At 37.3% G+C, this 12440-nt stretch overlaps 1 protein-coding gene across 1 annotated transcript in view; it reads left to right on the forward strand.

Moving 5' to 3' along the window:
• Positions 1-1778: 1778 nt before the first annotated feature.
• LOC110451497 overlaps positions 1779-12440 on the forward strand; it is a 26070-nt gene continuing 15408 nt past the window's right edge. The window contains exon 1 of the mRNA XM_021499543.1: positions 1779-1821. Coding sequence (XP_021355218.1) covers positions 1806-1821 — 16 coding nt within the window. The 5' untranslated portion in view covers positions 1779-1805. The remainder of the gene's footprint in view (positions 1822-12440) is intronic.

Here is a 12440-nt window from a genome sequence, read left to right on the forward strand (position 1 = left end):
CGCGAATTACGATTGAGAGAATTTGGGACAGTTCTTATAACTGTTATTTATTTCAATATTAGGGGTAATTCAGAGTCGGGGGTTCGCTGCCGTTCTGATATTCATATTTAATTTGATTAAGGTTAGTTGATATTTTGACACGGAACTCCATTCGCCTGTATACATATGACAGGCGAGACAAGAGCTTTCGTCAGGTTAGAATTGTTAGTTTAATATTGTAGGATAGTTATTATAATTAATATGTACTGTTAGGTTATATAGCTAGGTTTATATTACATAAGGTTAGGAGTTAGGTATTTTAGGAATTAGAAATTATTTTGTAAACTGTTAATTGTTATATATTTGTAGTCGTTTGAATTTTGCAGATACACGTGTCTACTTGTAGCAACGTTAGTATTCTGTCCTTGTGCATAACTTTGTGATTGTTTAGTTAAGTGTTTTGACTTGTTTCTTTATTTCATCATAGAAACTTTTCTGTATCTTGATCAGTTTCTCATAGTTGAAAATGTCTGTTACCAATTTACGGTCAGCTACAGAGGGTGAACTGTGCACGTTGGAGGGTTTAGGCCCTGCGACGGCACAGAGAGTCTTGGAGATGAGAGGCGAGGGCGACCTCACCCTACAGAAACTGGTGTCTAGTTCGAGGATAGGCATGGCAAAGTGGCAGAAATGGCTATGTGATGGGGTCATCACGGGCTTTATGGTCACCGCTCCCGTAGAGGTGCAGTCACCATGCCCATCAACCTCATCACAGGCGGATAGGCTTAATAGACAGGAGGACGCAGTGATGGACATGCAGCATCAATTTAAGGAGCTGCAGGTCCAGTGTAGGGACTTAGTGGTTACATTGGAGACCGAGGCTCTTACTAAATCAGAAGAGAGCATGGCGGCTTCTGCTGCCTCGCCTCCAAGGAAGACCTCTAATCCAGCCACTACGCTACTGACTACACCTACACCAAGGGCAACAAACAAATAGCTGGTCACTCTGGGAGGATAGAGGTACAACTCAGTCTACCTCCAAGCTACTTGAGGGTATACCATATACTGACCCTCGGACAATGATTCATAAACAGAAAGATTCCTGTTTTGACCCTATCCTGCAGGCTATCCCGAGCGATGGGAGGTATGTAAGGGGTCAAGGTCAGGGGTCACATATGACAACATGGACTTCTGGAGGTACCAATGCACCCGTTGCCCCCATTGCTTCTAAGTGGGGGTTTAAATAGAAGCTGCTCCACATGTAGAGAAGGAAATGAAACTGCCCTTGGGTCACAGCATGTCATGCCTATCATCGCCCAATGAAAAGGAGGCTGGCTTCCTGTTGGAAGATGTCAAGCCTAGTTTGACGCTTCTCAAGCAGGGAGGGGGGGATTATCCTCGGGGATATGACCCTTCGCATCTACCTTTCCAAGATGGGGAGGGTAACTTACCCCCAGGCCATAAGCTGCCATACGCCAATGGCGAGATAAATAACTATCCCCTATTGGGGTACATAGACACTCATCAAGAGCCCGTAACAAGCGCAGTGAATCGTGGCGTAGCTACAACAGCGCATGCTACCCGCGATGACGGAAGAAATAGACGGACTCGCGACCGGTCAGACAACGAACGCACGACATACGTGCCAACCATAGGAAACGCGCCGTGCCCCTGCAAGGCGTAGACGTGATGATTCGTCTGAGAGCGACAAATCTGACCCCGACGACTCCAGTGAGGAGGAGGGGGACAGCGATACGTATTCTGAGGATTCCTCCGATGACGAGCAGAGGCATCGCCGAAAGAGTAGAAGTCCTCAGCCACACAAGATGCTCACTTACTCAGGTAAGTAGCGGTGAGAGCCCTTCGCTCTTAAATACGAGAGAATAATGCAAGATAACAGATGGTCAGACCGTAAGACTAAATAGCGGATTTTTTATTGTCTGGTTGGTGATGCGTTGGAGTAGGCCGATAAAATTCCGCGAACTCTTGGGTTCACTAACCTCCAGAAGAAGATTAAAGAATGGTTCAGCGACAAGGACGTCCCATTGGTGGCCCACAGAGAACTGCACTTCACTAAACAAGAGGATAATGAGGGCTAATCAGATTTTTTTTTCTTTTTTTTCTTTTAAAGCCTTAACAAAAACTATTTATCCATTGTGTCACAGCAAGTAACTGCATAAAACACTCTTTCTACCATTCAGAGTTTAAAGAACGGGTATTGTGATATCAACAATGTACCAGTACACTATAATTCACATAAAAAATCAGCAAATTTAGATTTAAAATCCAATTTGCATAGCACAAATGAATAACAATTACAGAAACCTAATACATTATATATTGAACGCATGAATTACGTATGTTTAGAACCTAATTTCTCAGGCGTTTTACGTATGTATTTATACGGGCGTTTTACATCCAGTACGACTTTACGCATGTGTAACTTATGAAAAACATACGTAAAACAGGCGTTTTCTTACAGTGTTTTTCATCCGTAAGGGTAAACACAGGTTTTACATATGAAAAACGTAGGTAAAACGTACGGTATATACGCTAGTAAAACATGTGGGGTTATCAACATGCGTTTTACGTTCATATTTTACGTACGTAAACCGTGTGTTTTACGCACGTAAAACAGGTTGCACTTTTTCCTGTGTACCATTGTGTTTTAAAAGGTTTTATTCATAATTATTAAGTTAAAACAGGATTACAGCATGTGTTAAGTTACATTTATTTTGTTACTATACAAACACTTGCATGTAACATGCATGCACATTACTGTTAGAGAATAGAATCAAGAAAAGAAACTCAGACAATAAACAACATCCAAAGACCAGCTGTTGATATATGGATAACCTGTAAAAAAAAGTCATGTTTTCATAGTGATCCTAAAAAGTAAGAAGTTCTTTCCTCTTTTAAGTCATCTGCTACATGTATATTATATAGTGCATTTTCATATTCAGAGCTTGTCAACTTACTATTATAACTGACTGCGTGCATGGTTGATACTCAGGTGATATACACGTACCCTGAATGCCAGTAGCACCGGATAAAAAAAAAGATGAAAATGAAAAAAATAAAATTTACATCAATTCATCTGAATCTCATTTTAAATGAATTTCACGTGAACAACTTCTCGTGAATTTCACATGAAATCTCAATTCATATGAATTCCATGTGAGATTCACGTGAAATTCGCATGAAAATTTTACGTGAATTTCATGTATAAGCTCGTTTCAGGTGAAATTCTCGTGAAAATTTTTACGTGAATTTCACGTGAACCAATTTTGCCTGTGTAGCTGTGAACAGAATAGTACAAACAGTATTGGATAGAAAAATGGTAGCGCATGCATGTACTCTAGGAATAACAGCCAGTTACTAATAAATGTGAGGAAGAGCACGGGTTTTCACGTAATTTCATACCAAAAGTCATATACAAGGTTATAAGCCTGTACATCAGTGTGGATAAATTATACCGGAGTGGATTATTAATTTAGAAACGTGACTAGTGTTTGAGATACAAAGGTATGTAGATAGAGTACATGCAATGCATGTTGTATAGAAGATATTAAACCATTTAGATACTATATAAACAATTTCGTTTAGTGGTGTTGTATGCTCAGTTGCATAGACAAGCCATTGATGAGAAGACAATGTACAACCCTGTTAATTCAGCTATTTACATGTACAGCGAGAGAGTGAGAGCAGGGAAAGAGGGGTGGGACGGGAGTTGGCAACGAAGGGTCGGAGGTATGCAAGCATTTAGGTGTACATACATTTCCTTACTTTTTACACATCAACACCATAGTCATCATGTATTAGCTGCACGCACGTACACCTACACCTAAGTTATGGCGGTGGGTACATGTGGCTAAATATAGTGATGGTAGGGATAAACAAACATGCTATAGATATAACAATATTTGAGGGGACATTATGTTACGTATCAATTACAGAAATTTCTTGTAGATAGATTATATAGATATATATAGACGTATTTAAACATGAATTGTTTGATATTATGCATATATACAAGCCTTTAGGTGTACACACATTTCCTTATTTTTTTCCGACATCAACACCATAGTCATATCATCGTATATGTATTAGCTGACAAGCAAGTACAGATACACCTCAATTATGGCTGTGTGAACACATGGCTAATGGAGATACAAAAAAATAAAGTGATGGTAGGAATAAACAAACATGCTATAGATATAACAATATGTGAGGGGACATTATGTTACGTATAAATATAGTGATTTCTTGTAGATAGATTATATATATATATAGAGAGAGAGAGGTATTTAAACATGGATTGTTTGATATTAGGCATATATACAAGCATGTAGGTGTACATACATTTCCTTACTTTTTACACATCAACACCATAGTCATGTATTAGCTGCACGATAGTACACCTACACCTAAGTTATGGCGGTGGGCACATGTGGCTAATGGAGATAAACAAAATGTATTGTTGGTAGGAATAAACAAAAAAACTAACAATATGTGGGAGGACATTATGAGATTTCTTGTAGATAGATTATATAGTTATATATATAGAGGTATTTAAACATGAATTGTCAGATATTATGCATGTATACAAGCATTTAGGTGTGCATACATTTCCTTATTTGTTTACACATCAACACCATAGTCTTGTCACACGATGAAATCATCGTATATGTATTATCTGATACAACTAAGTAAGTTATGACTGTGTGTACGCGTGGCTTATGGAGATTAAAATACATATATAATATGGTGTTGACAGGAATAAACGATATTTAAACATAAATTGATTGATAATATAACACATATATATGGAATGAAGGTCTATTAGTCAGCGTTTCGATGAAGATGATCGGTTGTTCACGGAGGGGCACGTACCGGATTTGCTAGAGATGGAGGAGGATGGTATTTTCCCTTCGGATGTTTTAGACAATGGTACACTAGAGTCACATGACTTAGGGCTCTCAGTATCCGTACGATGACCATGTATGGGCCGATCGCGATTATCAACAATCGGAGGGAGATCAGGGGATGTTGACAGTTCATCCAACGTGGGTACCTGAGTTTTTCTCCCTTTCTGGGTGCGGATAACAAATCCTTCCATCATTAGTCCATACGCCAGAGATCAGTCCCTGCCTTTTTAGGTACCTGGCCTTAGCATAAATACATGTGGTTCCTAGTAGCAGGGGGATATGGTCACTCTCAGAAGAAGTGGAATCACGTCGAGATGGAAAAAATCACAATCTGGCATCGTACAGGAAGGACTTCGTACGGTACGAAATAAATCTTACGATGATATCACGTGGATAATTGAAGGATTTAGGACTCACCCGATGGGTGCGACTTATGTCATTGAGGGTCACCATAACAAGCTCATCAGTGTCCTCACCTTCAGTCTCTATTAATCCCCTAAACTTGAGACAATTCCTTCTTGAATACTGCCCAAGATCATCAACCTTATTCTCCAAGGACTTAACACGTTGTTGTAGAGGGGTAATACCAATACATGATACTAGTGTGTCCTTTATCAGCGAGTTACTTAATAGCTCGGACACTACTTCCGGGATTATCGAGGGATCAGTAATGTTCTGGAGAGTCTGGACACTTTTCTTGACATTGCCAGGCAATTTAAGAGTTTCTTCCGACATAATGACAAGGATAATCTTGGTATGATGATCAGTATTAACAATAGATAGGAGGAGAGTAATGTCAAAACTCAATTCTAAGAAAATCAATATGGCGGGTGAACTGGGAGGGTTCCAAGGTCATCACTTCAGATTTAAATATCGAGTTTTTACAGTATTAGGCAATGGGAAAATATGACATCATGTAACGGTTCAGATATCAGGCCTTTCCCGGAACCTATTAAGCACTTTTTAAACAATCATAGCTCATTAGGACACATATAAGTACCACAGAAACCGCTCAGCTCATTTTTCCGTCCAGGTTCCTCAACCGGAACCGGAACCTGGAATAACGCACTCCTTACGGAGTTAATTCCTGTCCAGGAAGATGATGACAAATATCATAGATTCACTGTTCTACTAAAAATGTCCCCATGCGGTGTTTACTTATCATTGCTAAGCATTAAAGAGTTGACAACCAGCTAATTTTCCCCATATTCCCCCAATTATTGTCATAACATAGTTAATATAACACATTACATTTTCCTAAAGGAAGCATTTATATTATAGTTCAATTCTATGTGATTGTACATAGATAGGATGCCGATTGTATATACTTTGTTTTATTATGGAAATGTATTGTTGTACAATTACAGACTTTTGTATTGTATTGTATACAAAAGTCTTCACTCACAGCATCGACACCAAATAAACCTCATCGAATCTTAACAGCTATCTTGAATAGTATGTCCATCACTACCAGAGTCAGCTTTACTAAAAACAAAAACGACAAACAAAACCACATGAAACATGTATAAACATAACTGTATATTTCAATAAATAGCTATGAATACAGAAATTAAAGCAGCTGAGAAACACAGAATTCCAATTCCGAAAAATATGTCTCTAGACAACAAAGTTGACAGTATGGCTGCGCAAATCATTTTATGTTAAGTCGATTAAAACATTTATAGTGCTTATTTCCTGTTTAAAGGGTATGAATTATACGGAAATAGTCACTTTAAAGACACGCTATATTGAGGGCATGCTATCATTTTCCCCCGTAGGCGGCATTGTGTATTACCACGAACTACCGCCATATTGAAATTGACAGGTTAATAATGAAACGTCAGTAACACATCAGTGTATTTCTATGTAGCCGACCGTACGATAGGATGGCGGCCCAGACGCCAGTACCTGGTTGTACTGATCATCCAGGAATGGGTTTTGTCTATATTTGTAAGACATGTGACAATGAGCTTCTCTGTATGGACTGTGTTGTGAGTCGTCACAATCATCACAACATAGGTAAACTTACTGATTATGTGTCGGAACAAAAACAGCGAATCCAGCAATATGAGGAAAAGCTTTCTAAAACCGATATTCCAAAGTAAGACGGACAAATATAGGAAATGAAAAACAAATCACGTAGCAGTATAGGTTATAGAAAAATTATTGAGGATATCAAACGTCAAGGGGAGCAGATAAAACAGCGGCAAATAATCTGGTTGACAGGTTAGTAACACTATGTAGATATTTGGTGACACTGACAAAACTTCTCGGAGAGAAACTGAAACCGCAACTAGAAAGGTGTCTTCATGTATTAACTTCCGGAACTTATGTAGACGTCATGTCAGGAGCGCGGGAAACTCGGAATACCTCAACTTCACCGCCCGATCTAAGAGCTTTGAAGACGGCAGCCTCTGAACCCTGGATCGTTTATAACGACCTGCTAGAGCGGATGCTGGGTACAGTTCTGGTTGACGGAGAAAACGCGATATACCGATCTATTCCATCACACACAGTTGTTTCAAGTTTTGAAACACCATTTAAGTACGGTTTGTGCCGTACATGTCGTTTAGTCGAGGAGGTTTGGTTATCGTACTTTACAGATGATAAAATATACCGCGTAGATCAAAAGGGAAAAGTCAAGGAGGGAATTGAGTGTAAGGTCGCAGTTAAATCCATTACCATATCTCCGACCACGGGGATGGTATGGTTCTGTGTGAAGGAAGACCAAAGTATCCGGGGAGTAACGTCGAATGGGACCGTAGTGACATGTGCTACCGTAGATACTGTCCCACGGAGTTTATGTATCACACAGGAAGGTGGTGATGGTAGGAATGCATAAAGAAATAGTGATGTACACTAGTGACGTGCGGGCAGTGTCGGGTGGAGCGGGCAGTGTCTGTAGACAGGAGGCGGTATAGCTTGACAAAGAAACTCAATACAAGCAATCTATATCCAGTGCCTATATGTGACACGAACACGTGATCGACATCCGAGACCTTTATGTGATACGAGCGTTTTGTCTACATCCGGAACCTTTTGATGTGATCCTAACATTTGGACTATATGCGGGACCTATATGTGATCCAAAGCCGTGACCTATATCGAGAACCGTAATGTAATACTAACGCGTAACGTATATCCTGGACATATGTGTGATTAACAATGATCTACATGAACATAACATTACGAGTATTCTAATAAGATTATACCAAACCTATGGATTTGATATTTTAACATTTACTTCTAAGACTGAAAGGTCTTTTTCTTAACCTTAAACAGGTAAATTGATCAAACGCCAAGTGTTTATCGATGTAAGGCAACAAACAATTGAGTAAATGAGAAGATTTTGTGTTTTGAATAGGGGTGTGTATATGTCATTATCAGATTATTACGCAGGACAGTTATAGATTTACATTAGTTACTTCGTACATGGATGCCTATGTCTTTTATCCCATTATCAAGGGTATCTGAATGTTACATTTCCACTGTTCAAGTTTCTCCATCAAACAGTTCCTGAAGTGTTGAACCTTCAGACATGTTAAAATTCATCATACTTACACACATCCTTCCTTTTTGATACAGCACTCTTACAGTCATTCCCCATATGGTTTGATTAACAGATCAAAGATTATCAGGCGTTTCTTATGGTTTGGTAAATATCATATTTTCCAATCCAGTATAGTTTTCATTCTACTGTGTTCCAATCTTAACACCCATCCTGCCGGCCCATCCCAACAGCTATTTATTTCCCTTTGCCTTATTTTAATATTTTGTTTCATCATAGACTTGTTTGATCCTTTGGTGTACATCAAAAGAATTACGCGGCAGAGTAACGATAAATCAACTGGCTTTTTCATCTGATGTCGCTCATCTTTACTCTTTAGATAAATGGTATTAGCCTATCAGTTTTTGCTTGAAATTAAACGAATATCGTGCCTTTCCATGAAATATTCTAAAGTATGTGAGAACGAAAGACAGAGTTTCACCTGGAATTTTGAAGATGCCACCTTTTGTATGGCAATGTATATTACTCCCGTGGTTTGAGCCTCACCCTTGCCATGCCCTCTCATGAATCGCGTTCGGCACCCAACGTGCTTGCACATGGGTTCCTGTGGCAGTGTTTTTGGCCATAAATCCCTTACTTGATCGCTGCCTGACGATGTTTATCAGTTTGTGGTTCTATACAGCTGTCTCTTGTCTTGTTAGAGGAACGTTAAAACACACACAGGTAGTTGCACCTTAACAATTTGGTAATAGATACAGTATGTCCAAAAAGCATTACACTGCATTGTAATCATAAAACAGATTCGATCATGTATATCACAAACAAAATGACTGATGTAGTAGGTTATTGTGTTGGTCCGGCAGTGGCCTGTTATTGTGTATCTAGATAATGGATGGGGTTCTAGTTTGTAAAACATTTGTGAAATAATAACATCTTGAGTGTTACACAGTTTGGTTTCCGACCAGTGTTAAGTACAGCTGTTGCTATTTTTCCCTCGATACAATAATTACTAAAGCATAATCTTCTTAGAAAAAATAATATTGTTGTTTTGTCGAGTTTTGGAAGGCATTCGACTATGTTGATAGAGCAAGTCTCTGGTATAAACTTATCAAGACTGTTATTAGCGGAAAATTCTTAAGAGTATTTTAAATCTCTTTACAGCTGTGTACAAACCTGTCCCAAAAATATAAGAATATTACAAGGAGAAGATTTATCTCATCTGCTTTTTTCTCTTATTTACTAACGATTTTGAGTCATTTTTTTTATTAATAATAATTCTGATTACTATACGTTTGATAAACTTACTCTGTTTTTGCTATTATACTCTGGTGATTTAGTGTTGTTTTCAGAAGTGACAGTCTTCATAAATAATATCAGATTGGCAGTTGACTGTTAACACTGATAAAACTAGAACTGTTGTCTTCCGTAATGCCTACACAATTTCTGATGATGAAATCTAGATGTATGATAGTACACTTTGAGGTTGTGGATTCCTTTATTTCTTTATGTATCCGATTTACATCTGATAACAATCTGAGTATTGTCCAAAGCTAGTTATCAAGATAAGGTAAAAAAGATTGTGTAAGCGTTGTACTCTAAATGTAAAAAAAAAATGTCTAAACATCAAAACAATGTTAAATCTTTTTGACACTAATGTGAGATGTATTTGGTGTTATGCATCTGAGATTCGGGGTTTGAGAAAATGTTATCTAATTGAAAAAGTTGATTTTGATTTTGTTAGAGAGTATTAGGAGTGAACATATAATGTAATGATATATTTAAAAACTATGTAAATATCAAGAAAGTAAGATATTATTTCGTATTTTCAAATATTGGTTTAAGATTTTAAACACGCATAGCTATACACTGCAAGTATGATATCAAGAACTGCTCCATTTGGCAAATAATAAGTGAGGCTACAAAATAATTGGGCTCAAATTGTTCTTGTGGGTTCATCAGCATAATATTATTTTAAATTCGCATTATCCATGCTTAGGCAAATATTTTTTATCAAACCCAACAAAACTTGATAGATTTTTTTTAATACTAGTCCAAAATACTTTTTATACAGATACATTGATCATAATTGTTGTCAACAATTTCAGTTAAGAAAATACATACCAATTATCATCAAGAAGCAATCTGCCCATATAGCTGAGCTTGACGTTTGACATTTGAACTTCGCAAGGAAGCAAAATATACATTTTACATGTACTATGATGTGAGTCTTGTTTCCTTTCACCTCCATACTTGCTGGGCTAACAGAAATAAAAATACCGGTGCAATACTCATTTGTTAGCTTTGTTTTGTTTTATTTCACCTTAAATACCTCCCCCATCAAGAGCCAGGGTCAAGTCAGAGATCCACTTTGTCTTCGACCTTTGGACCCAAATGACCTTAACCTTTAACCCAGTGACCCTGATCAAGCCAGTTGACTTATTCTTTAATTCCGACCATTGCTTCATAATATCATAACAAAATGTTCATCAGTGAAAAATACAAAACTTGACCTTGACCTTGAACCTTTGGACCCAACAACCTGGACCTTTGGTCAGTTGACTCCGTGTTTAGTTCTGAATAACTTTGCTTCATAATAACATAAAAAATGTTCATCAGTAAAATGATACAATATTTGACATTGACTCAGTGACCTTGACCTTTGACCTAATGACCCCTTGTTAAATTCCGACCAACTTCTTTGCTTCATAATATCATAACAAAATTATTATCGGTGAAAAATAGAAAAATTGACCTTGACCTTTGACCCAGTGACCTTGACCTTTGGTCAAATGACTCCTTGATTAATTCCGACCAACATTGCTTCTAAGTGTCATAACGAAATGTTCAACAGCGAAAAGTTACTAAATTTAACCTTGACCTTTGAACTAATGACCTTTACCTTTAGTCAGTTTACTCCTTATTTAATTCTGACCAACATTACTTCATAGTGTCATAACAAAATGTTAATCAGTGAAAAGATACATAATTTGACCTTGACCTTTGACCCAGTGACCTTGACCGAATGACCTTTGGTCATTTGACTTCTTGTTTAATTCTTATCAACCTTGTTCATCATGTCGTACCAAATTGTCATCAGTGAAAATATGCAAAATTTGACCATGACCTTTGAACCTAATGACCTTGACCTTTGACTTTGATTTTTAATCTTAGTGTGTATTTTTGTGAACTGAACATCTTGACCAAGTTTCATGTAAATCGGTCAATAAATACTAAAGTTATCAGCCAGTAACAAAATTTGTGGACGGACGAACAGACAGACAGAGTGAATACTATAGGGCACCTGCATATCCGATACGGGGCCTTAATTAATTGCAATCAATTGCATTGTCTTAAGTAATTGGATTTATTGTGTAATTAATGGATTTTCCAACTACATGTAATGGTAATTTAATTAATTACATTGTAAAGTACATGTAATGCCCAATTACTTTTAATAATTTTTCAATTACATTTATGTAAAAATCTATGTTTCTCGCCCCTCCCCCCTCATCTTTTTTTCTAGTCTTACTTTCCCTTCTATACTTCTAAGACCTTCCCTAACCTCTTTTCTGTCACTTCTAAACAATGCTTATTTATAACAGACAGAAGTAAATTGTATTTGAATTGGGATTTGATACAAACTGTTTGCAAAGTCTAAAATACACCCCTTATATAATTATGTAATTAACATAAATAATTATTTTTTTTGTAATGGTTTTATTTTTCCAAGTTTTTCATTACATATTCATAAACAGGACATTCACGCATTCTCACATATACACACACGGACATTGATTTAGCATTATCACAATCAATTTCATTGTCATCATAATATCATCATCAACATATCATAATCAACATATCATCATCAACATATCATCATCATCATTCATCTTTATCATCTTCATCATCCTCTTTCATATATAATTATTCAATCATCATCATTGCCATAATCCATCATCATCCAAAATCTTCAATCATCATTTCATATGTATCATCATCAACATATAATTATCATCATCATC

Source organism: Mizuhopecten yessoensis, unplaced genomic scaffold, assembly GCF_002113885.1.
Source record: "Mizuhopecten yessoensis strain PY_sf001 unplaced genomic scaffold, ASM211388v2 scaffold6111, whole genome shotgun sequence".
Taxonomy (NCBI): Eukaryota; Metazoa; Mollusca; class Bivalvia; order Pectinida; family Pectinidae; genus Mizuhopecten; species Mizuhopecten yessoensis.